Source organism: Anoplophora glabripennis, unplaced genomic scaffold (assembly GCF_000390285.2).
Source record: "Anoplophora glabripennis isolate ALB-LARVAE unplaced genomic scaffold, Agla_2.0 scaffold44, whole genome shotgun sequence".
NCBI lineage: Eukaryota > Metazoa > Arthropoda > Insecta > Coleoptera > Cerambycidae > Anoplophora > Anoplophora glabripennis.
This window is the reverse complement of record NW_019416229.1, coordinates 710840-734214: the sequence shown is the minus strand read 5'-3', so window position 1 is coordinate 734214 and position 23375 is coordinate 710840. Positions and strand designations below refer to the sequence as shown.

The 23375-nt window shown below is 33.8% G+C and overlaps 4 protein-coding genes across 4 annotated transcripts in view; 2 read left to right on the top strand and 2 right to left on the bottom strand.

Annotated features, from left to right (window-relative positions):
- The window catches only part of LOC108917679 (5-hydroxytryptamine receptor-like), a 303827-nt gene extending 301644 nt beyond the window's left edge, over positions 1-2183 (top strand). The window contains exon 5 of the mRNA XM_018724408.1: positions 128-2183. The gene's annotated coding sequence lies outside the window, so the exon portion shown is untranslated. The remainder of the gene's footprint in view (positions 1-127) is intronic.
- Positions 2184-2856: 673 nt separating this feature from the next.
- Positions 2857-10314, bottom strand: LOC108917678 (uncharacterized transmembrane protein DDB_G0289901-like). Its single transcript, XM_018724407.1, has 6 exons — positions 10204-10314; positions 7961-8215; positions 7732-7893; positions 6728-7024; positions 6169-6600; positions 2857-5976 (listed from the first exon to the last, which is right to left on the bottom strand). The coding sequence occupies exons 1-6, from the start codon at positions 10259-10261 to the stop codon at positions 2993-2995; spliced, it is 4188 nt and encodes a 1395-aa protein (XP_018579923.1). The 5' UTR covers positions 10262-10314; the 3' UTR covers positions 2857-2992.
- Positions 10315-10613: 299 nt separating this feature from the next.
- Positions 10614-17749, top strand: LOC108917673 (protein pelota). Its single transcript, XM_018724400.2, has 8 exons — positions 10614-10940; positions 11581-11792; positions 11950-12193; positions 12280-12534; positions 12591-12813; positions 16830-17022; positions 17165-17271; positions 17362-17749. The coding sequence occupies exons 2-8, from the start codon at positions 11752-11754 to the stop codon at positions 17442-17444; spliced, it is 1146 nt and encodes a 381-aa protein (XP_018579916.1). The 5' UTR covers positions 10614-10940; positions 11581-11751; the 3' UTR covers positions 17445-17749.
- LOC108917671 (pescadillo homolog) lies at positions 17715-23333 on the bottom strand. Its single transcript, XM_018724396.1, has 4 exons — positions 23225-23333; positions 22021-23162; positions 18169-18490; positions 17715-18067 (listed from the first exon to the last, which is right to left on the bottom strand). Exons 1-4 carry the CDS (start codon positions 23246-23248, stop codon positions 17771-17773), a joined length of 1785 nt encoding a protein of 594 aa, XP_018579912.1. The 5' UTR covers positions 23249-23333; the 3' UTR covers positions 17715-17770.
- Positions 23334-23375: the final 42 nt, after the last annotated feature.

Here is a 23375-nt window from a genome sequence, read left to right as displayed (position 1 = left end):
TAAAACAGATCCATAATTTAAAGTAACACCGCTCAAAAAGCGTATCGCACCTGTCTCGGTGTGCATTTCGCCGACGCTGTGGGCATCATCGGGAGATTGAAACCACGTTTTTTTCTTCTTTTTTCAGACTAGCCGCCATAGTGGCCGCCCCAGCTGTGGCGTCGGGTTCGAGGAACGTCACCTTCAAGTGTGACTGATCCGAAGATAAGAGATCACGCAACGTGATTTCGCCTACCGTAGACTTCGATAGCAGTAGCAGTAGTGATAATCCCAGGAGGGTTATCCTGGAGTTGAAACATATTCCATAAAACGGGCAAATCGGGTACACATACAGGAATAAGTATTTTGAAAAAGATGGCTGTGTCAAAAAACCTTAAAACATTAAACCTTTCTAAATTATTGTACAATTAATTGATAATTTTATTAACAAAATACAGGTGCAATTATTTTTAAAAATAGGTTTAGAGCCCAACGATAGTTTAATCAAAGTTATCTTTGATAGACACAACTTCATTCAACGTTTTTGGGATGATATAACGTTGATTTAACTTTCGTTTAACGTGTTTTGTTGATATAACGTTAATTTAACGTTCTTACTACTACACTATAAAATTTTGCCGTGCTAATATCTTTTTGGCATAAATAACACATAGCTTAATATTTCGAAATACTTATATATAATATTTCGACTGAAATTAATTGTAACTGACCACTGTTGTAGGTATCACAATATATAATATCTTATGAATTATATAATAGTAAATACACATCTATGTTCGATCTACAAACATGTAATTTATTTCATTAAACTGATATATTATAGGTGTAAAAAATTATTTTTTTATTCTAGAGGTAACAGTAATTACATATTATAATAAGTTTAGTGTATGTGACACGTAAAAATTAATGTATAGAGTATTAAGGGAAACATTTTGTAAATACAAGAAATCAACTAACATATATATAGATATGTATATATATATTGTATTATAGTTGTAATTATACACTGAATTAAATCAAATGGAAAAATATAACAACAGCACAATGACAAGTGAATATGGTACATGCAATAAAAGTTGTGTATTATAAAATTTTATTTGTGATGTTATAGAGTACGATAGTTTAACTTGTGATGTACAATCATTATAGGGAAGACGACAGCCTAAAATTTGCTTCCATTTCATAAAGAAAAGATCTCTACTTTTACAAATTCACAAAGTCACAAAAAACGTTATAACATTGTAATACTGAAAATTATCGGTTTCGTGAGAACTACACAAATGTATAAAGTTTCATTTGCTTTATTTTACGGAAGAGATATTTAACTATTTTCTGAAAACTTTCTATTTTTTGTATCGATGGATACAAAGCAAATACTTTTTCATTTTACGTGTTAAATTTAAACATGGAAGTAAATTTTGGAAGACATTTACTGGTATATCCAACCATAAACACGTTCTAGTTTTCCCTGTCCCCAGAAAAAATTATGATGAATTTTGGATGAAAACACAAACCGTGCTTCCCGACTAGATCGTATGTGTCATTTGTGATATCGTTTATTACCTTATTTTTCAAAGCGTTGTTACCACACTTATGAGCCCAAAGTATGGTAATAGCGATATACGACGTTTATGAGATTTGATACTTGTTTAGCGGTGTACTGTACGCTTATTTTAATGTAAATAGTTAATAAAAAGAGATATATGTTTCAAATCTAGTTTCCTTTCACTGCGGTCCATCAAAAACACGGCAAATATATAGGCCACCTGCTGATTCTCTATAATTATACATTATTACTAGGGCTGTCAGAGAGAGCCGCAATTCAATGGCGTACAATGCGTGTCAACCGAGACATGCGTGAGCCGTTGCCTCAGAATGCTTTCACGTTTACGTCACGTTAGTATACTGTTATCTTTGTTATCGTGAGGATGTTGCATAACTAATTCCTATCCTTTGATGTTATGGTGGTGTATTGTAGACATTTTAATTTCTTGCTGTTTAATAAATAATGCGTACGCATATGTCCCGCGGCTCAGTTCTTAAGCCTTAATTATTACCATTATGTTATTGTTATAACCACGTCTCTGTTTCTCCCCTCCCTTTCCACTATAGAATGTATTAAAAAAAGATCTCCTAAATTAAAACAGTTTATTAACAATGACCACAAAGTTATATTTAATGCTTTTTCTTAGTTCTTCCTACAATTTATTCTCTTTGTGCTAGCAGTTCTTCATCAGTTACCTTAAAACAAATAAAGGTAAAAATATATGGAAATCATGATTCACTTCAAATAAAATTTTTATTGTTAATATGATCAATATGCATTAAGAATGCATTTAGTGCCAAAAACTAAACTAGTATTGACGAATAATTTAAGATTGCTTTAACTTACCTTATTGTAAGAAATGGTCCATTTTCAGATTCAGCGAGTGTGTCTTTAACAAATCGTCTTACACGGGTCCCCGACGAACCACCACCAGACTCTTCTTCAGAAGAACTAGTTTCACTTTCTGACAGTAAGGGATCAAATTTGAGACGGAATTTGCTAAGTTCTGCACACAAACCTTTAAGAATATTCATAATTAATCGACAAAACAAATTATTCTGAAATGTCAGTAGGACTACCTAACTAGTAAACAAGTATATCTTTTTATAATGAAAAACTCTGTAGTAATCAGAAAAGTAGGTATACATATCTGTATTACAAATATAATCCTTACTATAAATAGCGCGATTTTTTGCCTTATATTTACTTAATGAGTAGCATTACAACTGAAGTTCTACTAACTTTCAAAATTAATTTTCTGTTTTATAAACTTTTTCTGGCAATAAAAGGAATTTGAAATTAAAATATTGTTGTTTTTTTTAGATTTATTAGAACAACTATTTAATATAAAGTAGGTACAAGTGAATTTGAGCAATTTTAACTTTAAATTATGATCAGAGAATTAGTAATTATATCTTCACTGTACGGTTGACCTATGATTTTCTTCTAAGCTCTTTCAGAAGAACCTCCACCTCCAGATGATTCACTACCAGCCGATCCTCCTCCAGAAGAACTGCTTCCGCCTTCAAAGTGGCCACCTGCCGATAACTGACCTTCAGATGAACCGATTAAATTACCAAATCCTCCTCCATCTAGCTTGATTCCAGATGAGGCACCAGATGCATCATCTTCTGTTAAATCATCCCGTGAGGACTCACTTCCAACAGAAATTACTCCAGACGAATCACCTTCCCCACTGGAACTGGAACTGGAACCGCCTTCAGATGAATCGCCTCCAACTGAAATTTGTCCAGATGAACTACCTTCAGAATTATCATCTCCATCAGAAGAGGCGCCTTCAGCGGCATCATCCTCCTGCTCAACTTCCTCTCCTGCGGAACTATCTTCCGATGACCCACCTCCTTCCGAAATTCCTCCAACTGATCCACCTTTCTCATTGGATCCAACTTCATCTTGCCCTTCGGAACCATATCCTGTTGACTCATTGCCGCTATCTGAAGATTCTTCATCTTCCTTTCCTGTTTCCTCATTTATTTCACCTTCACCTTCTCTCTCGGAAGAATCACCACCAGAAGAGTCTCCTTCAGAAGACCCATTTTCTGTTGACTCATTGCCATTGCCTGAAGATTCATCTTCTCCTGTAGTATCCGAAATTTCTCCAGATGGACCACTTTCTTCATTTGCACTACCTTCATCCTCTCCATCTCCTGATGACTCATTTCCGCTATCTGAAGATCCTCCCTCCTCTCCTATAGAACCACCTTCTTCATTTAAACTACCTTCTCCAGTATCAGAAGATCCTTCCCCTCCTGCAGGACCATTTTCCAATGACCCATCTCCTTCCGAAATTTCTCCAGACGATCCACCTTCCTCGTTTGAGCCACCTTCACCTTCTCCCTCGGAAGAGGCATCATCACCTTCGGGGGCTCTGTCCTCCGAGGAGCCGTCTTCTGTTGACTCGTTGCCACTGGCTGAAGATCCTCCGCCTTCCTCTTCTGTAGAACCATCTTTCGATGACCCAGCTCCTTCTAAACTTTCGCCAGATGAACTACCTTCATCACTTGATTCACCTTCATCTGCTCCTTCGGAAGAATCAATGTCAGAAGCGTCACTTTCAGAGGTACCGTCCTCCGAGGAACCATCTTCTTTTGATTCGTTGCCACTGTCTGAAGATCCTTCGTCTTCCTCTTGTGGAGAACCGCCTTCCGATGACCCAGCTCCTTCTGAAATTTTACCGGATGAACCATCTTCGTCACTTGATTCACCTTCACCTCCTCCTTCAGAAGAGTCACTGTCGGAAGAGTTACCTTCAGAGGCACTGCCCTCCGAGGAACCGTCTTCTGTTGATTCGTTGCCACTGTCTGAATATCCTTCCTCTTTCTCTTCTGTAGAACCGTCTTCTGATGACCCAGCTCCTTCTGAAATTTCGCCGGACGAACCACCTTCGTCACTTGAATCACCTTCGTCACTTGAATCACCCTCCTCTCCTCCTTCAGAAGAGTCACTGTCAGAAGAGTCACCTTCAGAGGTACCGTCCTCCGAGGAACCGTCTTCTGTTGATTCGTTGCCACTGTCTGAAGATCCTTCGTCTTCCCCTTCTGTAGAACCATCTTCCGATGACCCAGTTTCTTCCGAAATTTCCCCGGATGAACCACCATCATTTGAACTACTTTCATTCTCTCCCTCTGAAGATCCTCCTTCCTCTCCTTTATCTTCTTCCGAAATTTCTCCAGAAGATCCACCTTCCTCATTTGATCCAGCTTCATCTTCTTCGGACGAGTCACCGCCTTCAGAGGTAGCATCCTCCGACGAACCATCTCCTGATGACTCGTTGCCGCTGTCTGAAGATCCTTCGACTTCCCCTTCTGTAGAACCATCTTCCGATGACCCAGTTTCTTCCGAAATTTCTCCGGATGAACCACCATCATTTGAACTACTTTCATTATCTCCCTCTGAAGATCCTCCTTCCTCTCCTTCATCTTCTTCCGAAATTTCTCCAGAAGATCCACCTTCCCCATTTGATCCAGCTTCATCTTCTTCGGACGAGTCACCGCCTTCAGAAGTAGCATCCTCCGACGAACCATCTCCTGATGACTCGTTGCCACTGTCTGAAGGTCCTTCGTCTTCCCCTTCTGTAGAACCATCTTCCGATGACCCGCCTCCGTCCGAAATTTCTCCCGATGAACCACCATCATTTGAACTACCTTCATTCTCTCCCTCTGAAGATCCTCTTTCCTCTCCTTTATCTTCTTCCGAAATTTCTCCACCTTCCTCATTTGATTCAGCCTCATCTTCTTCAGACGAATCACCGCCTTCAGAGGTAGCATCCTCCGACCAACCATCTCCTGATGACTCATTGCCACTATCTAAAGACCCTTCATCTTCCTCTCCTGTAGAACCATCTTCCAATGAACCATCTTCGGAAATTTCTCCAGATGAACCACCTTCCTCATTTGATCCACCTCCATCTTCTCCTTCGGAAGGGCCACCATCACCGTCCTCCGATGAATCATCTCCCGATGACTCATTGCCACTGTCTGAATTTTCCTCATCTACTGAAGTTTCTTCTTCGCCTGCAGAATCATCTTCGTTATTTGAACCATCTTCATTATCTCCGTCGGACTGGCCACCGTCAGAAGATACTTCTTCGGAGGGATCTCCCTCAGAGGCACCATCTTCTGTTGACTCGTTGCCACCATCTGATGATTCTTCATCTTCTGGAGCTCCTCCTGAAGCGTCATTATCAGCTCCTGCATTGTCATCACCTTCCTGGTTGGGATCACCTTCAGAAGAACCATCTCCATCCTCCGATGAACCATTTTCTGATGAGTCGTTGCTAGAAGAATCAACGTCTCCATCTCCAAATGAATCGTTACTGGATGAATCACTACCAGAGGATGTTCCATCATAAAGTTTACCAGAAACCTCCTTTGCTTTGATACGGAGTTTAACAAGAGTTGCGCACAAGCCTTTAAGAACGAGATTAAAAAATATGACTTATTAGGAAAAACTATAGTTACTTATGCATTATCGACATTGTAATACGTAATTGTAATAAGTAAGTCAGTAAACTAAAGAGAGTACATATTCGAATTTGCTATTATTTTTTAATTTATTACAAGTAAATACTAATTTTCGTATATTATTTAATTTTTCATTACCTGTACATTCTCCACCTTCAGTAAGCTGATGTAAAGCATCTGTAAAAGCTAGGAAGACATTCAATACTCTTTCAAATATAGGTATGAAGAACTTCTGATTGTCAAGTACAATGCCACTAATGAAATTGCCAATTTCCTTACAATTCTGCATGATTACAATCATAAACCAGTTACGTATTTGATCAAATCCACCCTTGGCCTGTCTGAGTCCTGGAAGTTTAGTTAGTCTATCAAATATCTGCTGTATGTGTAAGAAATTTACAGCGCCATCGACTGCACCGCCGCCAATACTCAAGCCTCTAATCTGTAATTTGATTATGCCTCCTATGACACCAGAAATGATTTTTCTAATCCCGTTGACAGAGTTGAATCCTGTTTGAATGCCAAATATTTGGGTGCGCGCTGCTGTTCGAATAACCCACGATATTACGCCTAAAACATATACAATATATATCAGTAATATCAACATTTTTGTGTCAGAAAACAAGGAACAGAATAGAAATGTTTACTAGTGGAAGAAAACAAGACAATAACATAAGTTTAGCGAAATTGCACATACTTCTGACTCTTCCAATAGCTTTGGACGCTACATCAGCATTAAATGATCCAAAATTTAATGCAGTGTTCGAAACACGTTCTATCACTTTCGTTGCGGTAGACACTGCAAAGTTTCCTACTTTACTAGCTACAGAGGCAGGTAATCTAAGAGCTCGGAAATTCAGCGTAATAACAGACCAGAAAATCTTCGCATAAGTTTTAATTGCTGTCCTGGGCAGCGTTATAGGCAAACTGAATATCCTTTGTAACACGGACTTGATGTCTACTGATCCTTTGACTGAAAAGGATCCACCAGCACCTGGAGAAAAGAAGTTTAAATTTTACATGTGACCATATTACTTCAATAAATTATTTATAGAGATTATGAAGGAAGAAATTGAGAAATGCAAAAGCAGATTGCAATCATAAAAGTGAAAATTTTACATGGTGGTCTAAAATTTTGTTCTGATTTATCTATAAATCCTGAGTTTAATATTTTGATGCTAATATTAAACCAAAGAAGTGCACAAACTTTAAAGAAATGTTCTTTTCATGTTCCCGTATTTTCTTAAATTTTAATATAAATTACATAATAATTAATAGGTTAATTCAAAAAAAGCCTCAAGTTACACCAAAATCCAATACGAAATTATCATTTTCTTTTCTTAAATATGTTCTTTTAACAAAAAAAAATCACAGGGTTAAAACTTACTCCGGAAAGTGGCTGATCCCCGTATGTGGTAATTTATATAGTATCGTTTTGTGTAAGTATTACTGTACCAGAAGTGACTTGAGCATTCTCGAAACAAAAATATTTTTTTTTTTTTCATAAAATGTAAATGCCTATATCTCTGAAATGCTACATTTCCGGCATAAATTTTATATGGGCTTTTTATCGTATTTCTACCTAATGATTGTCTTTTTTTCTAAGTTTACACACTTCCTTGTATATCCACTCCTGTATATACAATTTTTTTGTCAGTATAAATTTATCTCTCGTATAAAATAATAAAATAATATCGAAACCTCCTCCTGCACTGGATCCTCCTCCACCAGATCCTCCTGCTCCACCAGATCCCTCTCCACCACCAGATCCTCCTTCTTCACCAGATCCTCCTTCTCCACCAGATCCCCCTTCTCCACCAGATCCCCCTCCATCTCCATTTGCCTCTCCTTCTCCTCCTCCACCTGTCAAAAACATTTACTTCTTTGCAACCTAGTTATTTTAAATAACGATTATCGATTATCTACTTACCACCGCTAACATCCCAACCGAATCCGACTGACCCTCCATTTCCATCTGACCAACTCCAACTTCCTCCATCGCCTCCTCCTCCCGGAGGGCATTCGTCTGGGTCAACACACCGTTTCTTTTTCTCGTCATATATCTGGTCATGTTCACAGTAACATCCTGGGTGTGGTACGCAAATAGGCGGAGGCTTGTGTTGGCACGTTGGTTGGCAAGGTGCTAAAACACCAAACTTCCGGGCACCACATATCCCCGCGCATTCTGAAATATTTTTATTACTTACATCAGGGATAATAATATAATGGCCACCCCCTCAAGTCAAATTTAAACTTCTAAAATTATTTATCTAATGTTTTAAAGTTTACATACTGGGGATGTACGTAAAACGTAGAAGACCAATTTATACTACTACATTTAACATAAACATATAACTAAACTTTATCGATTGCGAAAATTTATGAAATACAAAATAAATCTTGAAATTATACGTTTAAAAATAAAAGCAATTTAATTTTTTGTTTCGTGGAGATGCAGCTAACGTTGAAATACAGAATGCTTTCGTTAATTTCGTGTTTATTGCTTTTAATAATTAGACCCACAATATCCAAACAGCTAAGATCGTTCGTCAGCGAAACCACTAGAAGCAGAATGGTTTCATAATCCCTACAAATTTCTCTCTATAGAGAGACTGATATACCAGTAGGTATGTACAAAGCAATGCTTTGCCAGTTAACGTTGAGTAACAATGACAAGATATAACATATATGGCTATATATCACCCACAATTCCTGAAATATTTACTTGTTATTTTGAAATATTACATATTGTTAAGTTGTTATACCTATTTTTTGTTCTTGGCATAAATCTATGGTTTTTTCGATTGGGTGAGGTTGACAAAATGGAAACTTTTAGAAGCCAATAATATCGTAGCAGTGAAAAAGTAAACTGTGATTACTCACTCTATATCTACAATTTGCCATTATCTAAAAAGAAAAACATGGAAGAAATATTAAATGGGAAATACGCAGTACTATAACCAGCACTTTATTAAAGAAAGAGAAAGAATAACGCTAAGTAACGCTTTTGATTTCGACCGAACCTTTATTCTTCTTGACTGCCTAATTTTATAGGTGTCAAAATTTCAGAGCATCCACAAGAAAATATATTTAAAATTTGCACTGTTGCAAGCGTCTTTCATTTCCTACTTACGAATTTTAATTGTTGGAAATTATTTCAGTATCTTATTCGTTGCCTGATTAAGCAAATCTTACCTATTCTTTGCCCAATCGAAAGTTGGTGGAACTGGCCGTTAGAAAAATATAATAAAATTAAAAACAGAAATAACAAAGCTGTTAAAATATTTAAGAAATTGACAAAATAGTATCTTGTCTGGAACATCAAAATAATGTACGGAGAAACTACTTAATAATTTTAAAACATACTACAAAAGCTAAAAACTGTTCAGATGAACGTTATTTTCTCCAAGTTAACTAAAACATATAAAGCTAATTACCTGAACCTTTCCATATTGCCCACCCTTCCTTTACGAAGTTAAATAAATTACAAAAAAAAATTAATATCGTGCATCGATTAGAATCGTTGTTATAACAATGGTCATGGCCAACTGTGCAAGAATTATGTTTTTATCAGAATGTTACTGAAAATATTTAAATACTCCTACAGTGTAGAAGGTGTAGAAGAAAATAAAAAAGGTTATCCAAAAATGTAAAAACTGAAAATAGCATATATAAGAAAAAGTGAATATCTTTAATTTAACCACCCTGAATACACCTAGTTTGAAAATTTTAGTTTTTTAATAAAACATTCTTTATTTTGATATTATACTTTCTTTTAATGTTTCTACTTGATTTGAATGAACTGAAACTAGTCAGCAAATGCAATCAATAATAATGTTGACATTCTATAGCTGAATGTCTCAAAACGAAATAAAAACATATACCTACCTTACTTTTACCAATAAAGAAGATTTTTCTGTAAATCGAAAACAAAAAACTAAAATCATTGCCTCTTTTATTAGTTTTCATTATTGTTAATTTTTATTCTGTTAAAAAAAAACAAATTATACTGGGAACAGTAGCAGCGAATTTCTAGAATTCACTTTTACACGTTTTTGTTACTTCTGAACTGAAACAAATTAGTAAACCAACAATGTAACAGAAAAGAAAACAACAAAAGAATAAGTAAAAAGTAACAAAAAAAAGTGTGGACTCCAATATATGGGTACTCACCAGAGTAATGTAAGGAGCATACTACAAATATAAATACGAGGACTACGTTTTTTAACATGTTGGAACCATACGAGGAACTAAACAGTTCTAACGTTCCTGCGACTATCGTTTCAAATAAATGCTTTTAAATACAGGTATCCTAATAGATAAGACATATCATTGTAATTATTTTCATTTAAACAATTATTTTTTAAAGGGTAGTAATGGTCAATTACTTATAACTTCAGTCAATAAGCTGATAAAGTAATATGCGCAAAGGATAATTGCAAATTATCGGGTTATCGTAGCTTTCCTATATCCTGAATTTGTTGATTGCAATAAAGAAAACTATTAAGCTATTATAATAAGTATATCCATTAAAAATATATACCTATGAGAATTCCTTTCTTATTTCGATGTATAACTTTTGCAATTTACAATTTCGTAGACCCCAAAAATGGCATGGGCATTAACAAATGAAAGAAAAGTAATTTAAGCTTGCTACACAAAAATTAATTTAAAAATAATTGAGTATACGAATGTAAATAAATAGCTAGGTATTTAGAACAAAATGAAGCAAAACCAAAAGTTTTATTGACTTTACGTAACAAAATGTAATAAATATACAGATGAAAAATCAACTTAAACTATTACTAAGCTATTATAATTTGTTAAAAAAGTTTTGAAATAAGTTACTTAGACCCAGTCAACCATAATACACCTTCAATTGGGGATTTTGTACCTGTCTAGTGTCAATGGTAAGTCGTATTTAAAAGTATTTTTCATATTTTCCTGATAATGAAATAAAACAGTTAAATGTTAAATATATCTAGTTATAAAACTTTTAGAAATTTCGTAACTCTCAATCTTTGAATATTATTCCTTGATCTTTGATCCGATAAATTTCTATAAGAATTCTTAATATTGTCTTGTTTTAAGTGCACTTTGCTTTTCATGAAGTTATTTCTTGTGATGTTTATAGAGTTTAAGTAATACCTAATTCTACAGCTATGAACAATTACTAGAAAAAGTTTAATAATCGTATAGGTAGGCATTAATATATACATTATTATCACATCGAAAAAAAGTTTGATAAGAAATAATTTATTTCCTTTGTTTTAAATAACCTTGTATTTAATAATAATTAACTTATGTCGTTTAAATAAAAAATGTGTTATTAGGTGATTTTGTTTTAAAAAATATTTCAAAAAATTATTAGTGCTACGATTCATATTAAACATTAATATATTTAAAATATGAACATATATATTATATGTATTGTTAGTTTTCCTTAATTTTTCTTAGATATTTGAAAATATAATCTAAAATTAATATGGATTGGCCATTACGCCAAAGTTGTATGCAACCTACATTACATTAATTCTCTCATATATGTAGTTGCGGGTTGCGTCCTACCGAAAACTCCCGACATAACGAATGTGATAATCATAAACACGAGGCCACGGAAGCTGTCATGAAAGTTCGCGATAAGCTGTGTCACCAGAATATCATGTTGCCCACAAGTAAATCGTTTTGTACAGTGTTTTACGTTTTTAAAAGTCCATCAAAATGAAACTGGTTGAAAGAAACATGGATAAAGAGGGTGAGGGGTAAGTAATTAAAGGCAATTTTTATCTGTTTCGGAATTGAGGTTATGCTCATATTTAACACCTGCTGTAAATTTGATTAGAACCTTATACAGTAATTATATTTTTGTTTATTATAAATGACGGACGAAATGTAATATTAATTGACACATTTTTTTAGCCATATAGTCCTCATCCCAGAAGAGCCTGAAGATATGTGGCATGCTTACAACCTCATATCTGAAGGGGATTCAGTAAGAAGTACCACTATTCGCAAGGTACAAACTGAATCTGCCACAGGCTCTTCATCTTCCAATAGAGTAAGAACAACCTTAACAATATCCGTAGAGAATATTGACTTTGATACTCAGGCATGTATGCTAAGGCTGAAAGGGAGGAATATCGAAGAAAACCAGTATGTAAAGGTAGGAGCCAAACAGATTTAATTTCATTTTAACTCTTATGAATTTCTAATACTTTTCTATTTTAAAACATGATACGCAACTTTTAGATGGGCGCATACCACACTTTGGATCTAGAATTGAATCGCAAATTTTCACTGAGGAAACAGTATTGGGATTCCATTTCCTTGGAACGTATCGATACAGCTTGTGACCCAACGAAAACTGCAGACGTTGCTGCAGTTATAATGCAGGAAGGTTTGGCCCATGTCTGTTTGATTACACCCAGTATGACTCTCATCAGAGCCAAAATTGACGTTTCCATTCCGAGGAAACGGAAAGGATTTGTGCAACAGCACGAGAAGGTTTGTAGTAAAAAATTACTGATGAATTTCACAGTAGTAAATTCCAATTTTTCTAGGGGTTAAATAAATTTTACGATAATGTTATGCAAGCTATTTTGAGGCACGTGAACTTTGACATAGTTAAATGTGTATTGATCGCCTCTCCAGGTTTTGTAAGGGATCAATTTTACGAGTACATGTTTCAAACAGCAGTCAAAACTGATAACAAGGTCTTACTGGACAACAAATCGAAGTTCATGTTAATCCACTCGTCTTCAGGCTTCAAACACTCTCTCAAAGGTAAATACATTGTATTTAGTTTTTATTTTATTTTTTTTAGTAGTACCTTGTTGATATTAAAAATTAAACAATTATAATACAAATTGGTAATTACTTCATCACAATTACGTATAGTTTAGTATAATCTTAATCTGATGCAAGTAAATTGTGTGAAAAATGTTTGCATCTCTATTAAACAAATTTAAATAAAAGATGTTATCCTAGTCACAAAAATTAGAAATTTTTAAAATTTAATTTTTTTTTTAAATTAAACAATTTTAATACAAATTGGTAATTACTTCATCACAATTACGTATAGTTTAGTATAATCTTAATCTGACGCAAGTAAATTGTGTGAAAAATGTTTGCATCTCTATTAAACAAATTTAAATAAAAGATGTTATCCTATTCACAAAAATTACAATTTTTTTTAATAATAAGAAAATTTTGGGAAAATGACAGATTCATCAGATTTTTACTGTATTAATTAACCACACCAATATAAACAAACTACCCAAATCAATCAAACTAGACAAATATTTAAATTAAGCAAATACAAACACAAAATATAAATCATAAATGTAACTTCTGTGAAAATTTTATTATCAAATTATGAAACGGTAGTTTTAGTGTTGAAGTACTTATCTGGGCAATTTTTGACAAGTTGGCCTAGTTTTTCGTTTCAGTTCCCTTAGTTATTTTAAAAATGCCAAAAATGAATTTGAATATTCCCAATTGATATAAAAACTATTAGCATGTGAATTATCTTAATATATTATTTTTTTTGGAATTTTTACAATTATTTCTGATATTCTCTATTTTTGGGAATGATTCCACCCCCTGAGTGTGCTTAAGGGTGGATTTTCTAATTCAACATGCTTATTTCAGTCATGAGAATAAATCTTTCTCTATATCAAGAATCATTCACATGCTAATAGTTTTTATATTTATTGGTAATATTCAATTCTTCATTTTGGGCATCTTTTCAACCCTTAAATAAGAGTAATTCTTGAACATTTTCAAAAAACTAAAAGCTATGCTCGTCTTAATTTTTTACGACGAGTAATTTGAGACCAAAAACAATTTTTTATCTATTTTCTTTAGTTCTTTGTGAATTGTGAAAAAACGGGCGATTTTTGCTGTCACTCTTTGAGTGCAAATTAAAATAAAAAATTGGTACCTTAATATGAATTTTTTTCTTGATCTCCTTAAAAATTTTCAAAAGTATCCGGATGCCACCTAACGTTACTTGCTGACCCCTGTTATAAAGGATAACACTGACTATATTTATTTCACTGGTTCAACTGTACTGAAAGAAATTTAATTCAGTTCAGTGAATTAATATTTAGCAAATAAACAGCACAGATTTAAATTGCTGTCCGATACAGATTCTCATTCAATCAGACTGACATAAATTTAAATATGTACTATTTCTTAAATTTCAGTCCATTATCTTCAACCGCAAGTCCTTTTCAAAGCTAACTTAAAATTCTAACTCGACAGTTCACATATGAACAATACAAAGCAAATTTAGAATATTACGCTCTTAGGTGCAAGTTAAGTTGTTTTCAGTGATTACTTACTGAACTACAGAACATCACTGAACTGAGTAACCTGCACCGAATTGCACAGTTTTCTATATTGTTTATTAAAGTCCAAATCTGTCAACGGTCGGAGAGTGAACAGCCCCTGGTTCTTTTTTTTATCAATGCTACTAGCACAATGCATCAAAGAGTGAATTTATAGGTACTATGAAAGCATGATTAGTGTCGCACTAGTCGATTAACTAATGATATTATGGGAAACAACTACTCTGCGGACTATAGCCCTATCCAGTATTGAATACACTTATGTACCCGTTCCAGTTATATATTGCCAGCCAAGGCAATTGAGCTGTAATGATAGGTTGTGCGCATTGGCCACGTATAATTTTCAGTCAACGGAGTGCTAGTCTTGGTTTAGTTATCGAAGTGTAAATATCATGAATACAAGGGAATTATTTAAAAAATTGTATACATTTGAGAATTAGGCAATGCCTTAATAACAATACATATAAATAGTCAATACTCAAATGCCTATATGCAGATATAATTTATTAATATATAATACAGTTGCAGAAAATTATCTCCTATTTAATACTTTACACTTGCCTAAACAAAACTAAAAAAATTTATTTTATTTGAAGACCTAGCGAGTTTACCAAGTCCTGTGTTCTAACAGCAGAGTGATTTAGTTATGCTGGTCTATGTCTGGTAATTCTAGTGATGAACAATCTTTAGTCTCTGCAGGTGTAATCCAATAATACTGAAAGAGGCTGTAATCCGCAGAATTGTTATTTTCTACAGTATCATTAGCGAATAATTAAACAAAAGTTTTTGAAAGCACCATGCAGCTGGCATTTATCTTTAACATGTAATTAGAGGAGAAACATTTATTTTAGAATCTGTTGGACTTTTTCACTTTCAAGTGATATACACTATGATTATATAATTCATTAGAAATTCAGCCAATAGCAATTACAAATTTTACGTAGTTACTATGTATTGATAAGCGATTATACTCTTGACGACGTGGTACAACCGTTTTGGTGTTTCGCCTCCTCCAACAATGTGAATTATGTCATGGTAACGATAGTTTTAACATTTGTCAATAAACGTCTAAAAAAAAATGGAACGCTTCGGTTCAAGCTCTGAATTGGAAATCAATCAACAAATAGAGAATCTAACTCCCCAAAATACTTTAAAAACGCACAAATATGTCTGGAAGCAGTTTACTGAATTTTGTGAACAGCGAAATTATAAACTTTCTGCTCAAACTTCTGAAGAATTGGCAAGTATCTTGAAGAATTGGGCATTCAACATCAACTAGTAACCAATAAAGTTAGTTAATTCATTATGTAATCGTATCGAATACCACTCGAGCAAACGAAAATATTCTATTATGCTAACCTCCTCACTCGACGTATATCCTTAAAACACCACTCCAGCTATGCTGTCGTGGTGTTTCGCAGAATACGTCTCGTGACTCGGAAGTATAATTGAATATTTTCTATGCTCTTGTGATATTATAACTGATTATAAAAAGCTAAATCAAACTCTCTATCTAGACATTTTCTGTGAAAGTGAACTGTTATGAACTTCACTAAAAACAAAATTAAAAAATAAAAAGTTCTCAGGAGCAGATAAATGTTCTTAATCAAATATGTTTTAAAATGTATTAACCTCTAACGTACCTAATAAATTTCTCTTTTCAAACTAGTATCTTTCCTGAATTATTAAAAGATATTACCTGTTTAAAAAAAATAATTGTGTGTCGGTAGAAAACTATAGACCTGTCACAGTTCTTCTTACCTTTCCAAGTATTTCAATATACTTACTTGGATCCTCTGAATATCTTAAATTTTCCTTCGAAATTATCCACCATAACTGCTACAAATTCTTTTTATGAAGAAGTCATTAGAGGTATTTGGTGAAGGCTCTATCGGTATTTTCTATGATCTTTGTAGTGTTTGCATTCAATCATGATCAAACATGAGCAAACTTTATGGTAATGGCATAAGAAATGTCTTGCTATATTAGCAAGTTTTATGAAATATCCAAAGCAATAATACAACTTGTTTCTTCTGATTCTATGAAAATAGTCACTTCTGATTCTTGCTCAGTTGAAATGGACGTACCATAAGGTTCATCCTTAGGACCCAAGGTTTTTTTTCTCCATATGAATTCAATATAAAATTTATTAAAAAAAAACAGCTTTAACTATGTATACCGACGATTTGACTGATATTAATAAAATTATACAAAAAGTGTGTATATGTGTATATTATACAAGATATGTGTAGTCAAAATTGCCTATATTTGAATGCAAATAAAAAAGCAATTATTCTTTCATACTAGACAGAAGAAATGAGTAAATTTGCACAAATTAAAGGCGTAACAGATAATTTGTTCTTCGTGAATAGTTTACAGGCACATATCTAGTCCCACTAATGCTTTATGTCTTTTTCATAAATATGTCTGTAAGAACTTTGTTTTTAGAGGTGCTTCAAGATCCCGCAGTAATGGCCAAAATCTCCGATACCAAAGCCGCAGGGGAGGTGAAAGCCTTGGAAACTTTTTACACTATGCTTCAGTGTGAGCCTGCTAGAGCTTTTTATGGCAAGAAACATATCGAGAAGGCTAACGAGGCACAGGCCATCGAGACCCTGTTAATTTCCGATAATTTATTTAGGTAGGTTAAATAGTTTCATATCAAACATAAAGCATAAATATTGATTGATAACGTCCCAGTTAACGAATAAATTTGTAATCTGAAAGGATAAAATCTGGTGATTTTGTCGGCCATATGTTCACAACACTAAAAATACTTGCAGGTGTCAAGATGTGAACCTTCGTAAGGAATATGTAAGAATAGTAGAGTCAGCACGGGAATACGGTGGAGACGTTAAAATATTTTCCAGCTTGCACATCTCGGGAGAGCGTATGTATTTTTTGTTTTATGCAGCCTAAATTTTTTCCATATATACCTTTTTTCTTGGGTTCTGTTAGTTACAAAGTTTGTCGTTTCTAGAATTAGAGCAACTGACTGGAGTAGCAGCAATACTGCGTTTCCCAATGCCGGAACTCGAAGACGAGGAAAGCGATGAGGATTAGACAGTAATGTTTATTGATTTTTAAGTCTATTGACTTATAGGAATCATGGCATTGTATTATTTACAATTAAGTTGTATGGGTACACACCAATTCTAGGTTACATTGTTATTTTAATATATTAAGTGGTAAGTGAAATTTTAGGACAATTGTTGTTATACTTTTTTTGTTTTATACCGCAGTGTAATTTATACGTGTATATTTTCAAGCTAAGCAGTGTACGCTAAATTGTGCTAATTTATTTATATATGATGGAAGATACTAAACAAGCGATTTTATCAAATTTATATTAATAAAGGCAAATTATACAACTGTGTTTAATCTTCCCTTCATGTTTTCTGTTTTTGCACTTTTTTGGCTGATTTCGGCACTTTAGTTGCTTTCTTTTGTGTTTTTTTAGTTTTCTTCTCGTCCGTCTGTTTCTCATCATGTAGCCTTCTCTTCTTCCTCAATAACCAGATTTCCTTGGCTCTCTCCTTTCTTCCCGCCATCATGCTCTTGTACAGCTTCTTGTGTTTGTTCTTTATCATCTTCTCTCTAAGACGATACTCCTGCTTCTCTTGCCTGTTCTTTTCCCATGGGACTTCCTTGTAAATTTCACCCTTACTGACAGACAACTTGGGTTTCTGAATAAAAAAAAAAACTGCTTTTATCTGTCTCAATTTTGGTATTAGTAAAAAATAATAATGTGATACAAATAAAAATTATTACAAAAAAATTGACTTACTTTTTCTTTGTTTTCATCCTCATCCTCTTCCTCTGTTTCATCCTCGATTAACTCCGTTTCCTCTTCTTCCTCTTCCTCAACCTCTTCCTCCTCTTCGCTCTCGTTGCCCTCTTCAATCTTTTCGTCCTTCCTGTGCTGTTCCTCCAGCAAAGTTGGATCGTACAGAGCCCTTTCTTCCGGCGGAATATACAATTGGTCCCTCTCCTTATCAGTAAATGGTGAGAGATGTGGGGGTAATACTTCACCCATGAAGTATTTGTTAACTGGCAACAGTTGCCTTACGTTGACACTATCGAAGACCCATTGAGGTTGAATGTAATACCTTAAAAAATTAGTATGTAACAGTCTTTTACAATATGCAGTATTTTTTTTTTGAAAGTGACAAAAATATGAAGGCAATAAACTATTAAGTAAATATTATTTCATTTTGTCATTATTGGTATATGTATATTTCTAAACTGGTATTAAAATTGAATCATTATCATTTTTATAACGCGTTTATCAATATCTGCATAAAAATTTCACTTGTCTTAAATAATTTACTCAACACGGTGTTTCTATTACATCATTTCGAATAAATAAAATTACATATTTTGTTGCAACAGTTAATGGTTTATGTTTCTGCAGTTTTGAAAAACAAAAAAGACAAGTTGTCCAAAGGTCTACTACTGTCTACTTTTTCAAATTTTATACAAATTTCAACATATCCATTTTTTCTATAATACATTGTAAACTTATCTGATCCTTTTTTCCATTTTCAAATCTTGAGTATTTGCAATCATATAGATATTTTTTATACAGTGTTTTTAAATGAAGTAGCAAAAATGGTACCAGTGAATGTAGAGCCAAAAATAAGAGAATTGAAGTAAAAATACCTTATATGAAGTTGCACCCCTTAGGCGATATACCCTCTAAAAGGAGGGGATTGAAATTCACATTTTAATTTTTTTCTTTAACATGAGGAATGCTATACTCCACGGTCGAAATTATAGAGAGTGATTCATGGCTAGCTTTTGGACTAGTAAGGGGGATGAAGCGTGCCGGGAACGAAAATCCATTGGCGTGTCTGCGTAAAAGGCAACAAGTTATAGAAAATAATGCTATATATATGTTTTTCCCTTTTCATTCACATGTACTTTCATTGCTGTTGAACATAAACACTGTATTGCTGTAAAGTGAATGAATAAAAATTATTATTATTATTATTATTATTATTAATGAAAAAAGATAATAAAACATAACATCTAATATTTTTTACGGTTTGCTATAACAGGGACTTTGATCCATTTTAATTATTATAGCATTTTAAAACGTCCCAATTGTGTTTTTTTAATTTATAAATTTATTATAGCCATGGAATTAGACCCCTCGTCTACGCTTATGCTATGATGTTTCTCAGGACGGGTTAAATCAAGTCCGTTTACACCCACTAAAAAAGCATTTCCCTATTCCCTACCAAGTGCAAAAAATAGAGATATAATATAGATCGACATTCAGTGTAACTCGGTCTCTACACGATTATAGATTCTATCGATATGCGCATCGAGCGGCACAAAGATAAATAATATTGAACCGTATAAAAATCATTTTATATTTTATACACATTATGGTAATAGTGTTTTTATATTATGTCTTAATCACTCTATAATTTCGACCGCGGAGTATAGAGACACGAAACTTGGTATGAGCATCCTACTAATAAAGAGACAACTTTTAAATATTTGTTCGATCATTGGAGTAAAAGGAGTGAAACAGGCAACCCCATTGCAATGTTTTATTAGAAATTTTTTATATTAGGCAAATTATTTATTTAAAAATATTTATTGAGAAGACTGACTTATTGCGCAACTTTTATACCTCTTGTAATTTTTCGATAAAAGCGATAGTTTTAGTAAAAAAATTAAATGCGTCATCGTTCACTAAAGGAGTAATGAGAAAATTTGTAAAAATAAAGTAGGCAGATGTCATAACAAATAAATTGTTATTTATCATATTAATAAATTGACACTTTATGTCAATAAGCTGGTAATTTAATAATAACATTAAGAATAATTTGCTATTAATTAATGAAAAATGTTTGATAACTTATGACTATGGCACATATGTATTAGGTAAAGTTATTTATCTGAAATAAAATTTAATACAAACGAAAAACAAGAAATGCAAAATTAAATTTAAAGAATATTCTCGAAATAATTTTCATTTTGCTGCAAGGATAACCTAATACGTCTGTTGAAGTTATAGCGCACTCGCACAAACAGTTCTTGGTTATTGCGAAGGTCATCTGTTGCCTGAAATATTCTTAAGCATAGTTCTTCTAAGGAGGCAACAGGAGTGGCATAAATAATACTTTTTATACGTCCTCACAAAACGAAATCCATAGGCGTTAGGTCAGGTGAACGTGCAGGCCAACAAACAGGGGCATCATGACCAATCCAGCGATTCGGATAATTTAAATTTAACAATTCTCTAACGGCAAGTGTACTATGTGCAGGCGTTCCATCGTGCATATGCCATATCACCTGACGTGTAGCGAGTGGTACATCCTCAAGTAATGTTGCAAGATTTTCATTCAAAAATCTAAGATACTTGGCCGCTCCAAGCCTGTGTGGAATAATAAAAGGACCTACTAGAGGATTTCCTACAATTCCCATCCAAACGTTTGAACTGAAATTATGTTGACATCTTGAAACAAATATTTCATGAGTATCTTCTTCCGACCATGAATGAACATTATGAAGGTTTACTGCACCTACTCTAGGAAAATTTGTTTCATCGGTGAAAAGTATATTCATTAGGAAATTTAAGTCATGCCTGAAAATATTAATGTACCATTGACAAAAATGCATGCGGTTAGGTAAATCAGGGCCATTCAATTCTTGCACGGATTAATGGTGAAAAAGGTATAAAAGATTTTCATGAGCTACATTCCATACAAGACTGTGAGAAACTTGCAGTTGCCTGGACACCTGTCTTGTGCTTGTACCACAGTCTTGTTCTAGATGTTGCAGTATAGCTTCCTCAGTTTCAACAGTTCGGACATAACGCCTTCTTCCGACACCTTCACGATTGAGCTGTATTTTACCAGTTTCGCGAAGCCTTCTTTCCACCGAGGCCAATGTTTGTCTATGAGGAATCGATCAGTTTGGATATCTTTGGTGGTATAATCTTACTGCAGCGTTACTATTTTTTCTGGATTCGAAAAACACTTGGAGCATGTCGACATATTCGTCATTGGTATAAATATTATTTGTCATAATTATTCAGATAATAAATTAATCAATTGGTACTAATTATTGGTTGACAGAAAGTGTCAATTTATTAATATGATAAATAACAATTTATTTGTTATGACTTCCGCGTACTTTATTTTTACAAATTTTCGCAATTACCCCTTTAGTGAACGATGACGCATCTAATTTTTTTACTAGAAAACTATCGGTTTTATCAAAAAATTACAAGAGGTAAAAAAGTTGCGCAATAAATCAGTCTTCCCAATAAATATTTTTAAATAAATAATTTGCTTCGTATAAAAACTTTCTAATAAAATATTGCAATGGGGTTGACTGTTTCACTCCTTTATAAAATACGCCAATGATCAAACAAACATTGAACAGTTGTCTCTTTATTAGTAGGATGATCATACCAAGATTGGTGCCTCTAGCATTCCTCATGTTAAAGAAAACAATTAAAATGTGAATTTCAATCCCCTTCTTTAAGAGGGTATATCGCCTCAGGGGTGCAACTTTCATATAAGGTATTTTTACTTCAATTCTCTTATTTTTTGCTCTACATTCACGGGTACCATTTTTGCTATTTCATTTAAAAACATCCTGTATATTCTATAAATACCTTGAAATATACTGTTTATCCATCGATGGCCTGTCGACGATTTGGTGAGTGATCGATTCGTCATTTTCATCAAAAGTTGAGCCCACAAAAAGCGTTTTATCCCAAGATACCTCACCACCAAAACACCTTATAATAAACACTAGTGGTTCCCTAGGAACTTCCCTGTTTAAGTAAAACTTTAAACCCTTGAAAAGAGTTTTGAGAGTCCTGATATTCTCGGCTTCCTTCTTTGCTTCTTCAATTTTCTCCGCATTTTCCTCGCCTGTTTGGAAACTGTCTATTTCTAAATCCTCGTCTATTGGTTCGTTTGATGTTTTCGATACGGCGAAATTCAAAGCTGCTACTCGTTCTGCTACAAAAGCGTCTTCATCTACTAAAGACTTTTCACTATCTGCTCGTACCGTTGACGACAATTTTGGAGGGTAAAACAAATTTAAACTGTGATAAATTTTAAAGTTAACAAATCCCAACATAACGGTGTAAAACTCGACAAAAGTCGACATTATTTTAAAGTCAACCTCGGCCTTACTTTGTGGTGTAAATGAAAAGTGGTGTGGTACTATCCACGTTATCGTTTGTCCTTTAATTTCAGCCTGATAGTAATACCCTTTAATCGATATGAAAACTTTTCTTAACGCTCTTGCTTCAATAATGGCATGCAAGAACTCGAGAGTAAGTCTTCTACACAGTGCTGATTGATCTCTTGGTACATGAGCTAGAGATGGGAATGTGCTGAATAAGAAACACAATGTTAAACAGTCGTCCAAATCCCTTAAAGCATCAATGAATGTTGGGTACCGTTCTTTCACTATGTGATCTAATTGCAATGTTGGATGGTTATTTAAATATATATTTAGCTTCTCAAAATCTCGCACCGCCCTAGCGCGTCCCACTTTCTTATTAAAAATCTTATAATCACGTAATTTCCAGATTATAGGTTCGTGTAACAAGAACTGTATATCCTTCACATGGTACAGTGTTCTAATGCCAGCCTTCCCTTTCTGAGCCCTTTTCCGATTCCTAGGTTCTCTTGGATATATTCCTTTTAAAATGCATAACTTCCTGAAGTCATTTAAAGAAAGTTGTAACTTTTTTAAAGCAGCTTTTCGTGTCATAAATTGGGCCCCCTCTCCAGTTGAATACTGTTATGAAAATGAAAAATAAATTGAATTATCACATACAAAGTAAAATTTCGATACATTACCTTTTTCTTGCGTTTAGAAACCATTTTTCTTAATTATGTCCTAGTTATTGTTAAAAACACGTGTAGCTTTTAGAGGTTAAGTTTTTGAAGGAATGACAGTAATTTGACAATTGATATATGTAAGGTCAGATAATATGCAGCCAGATAATAG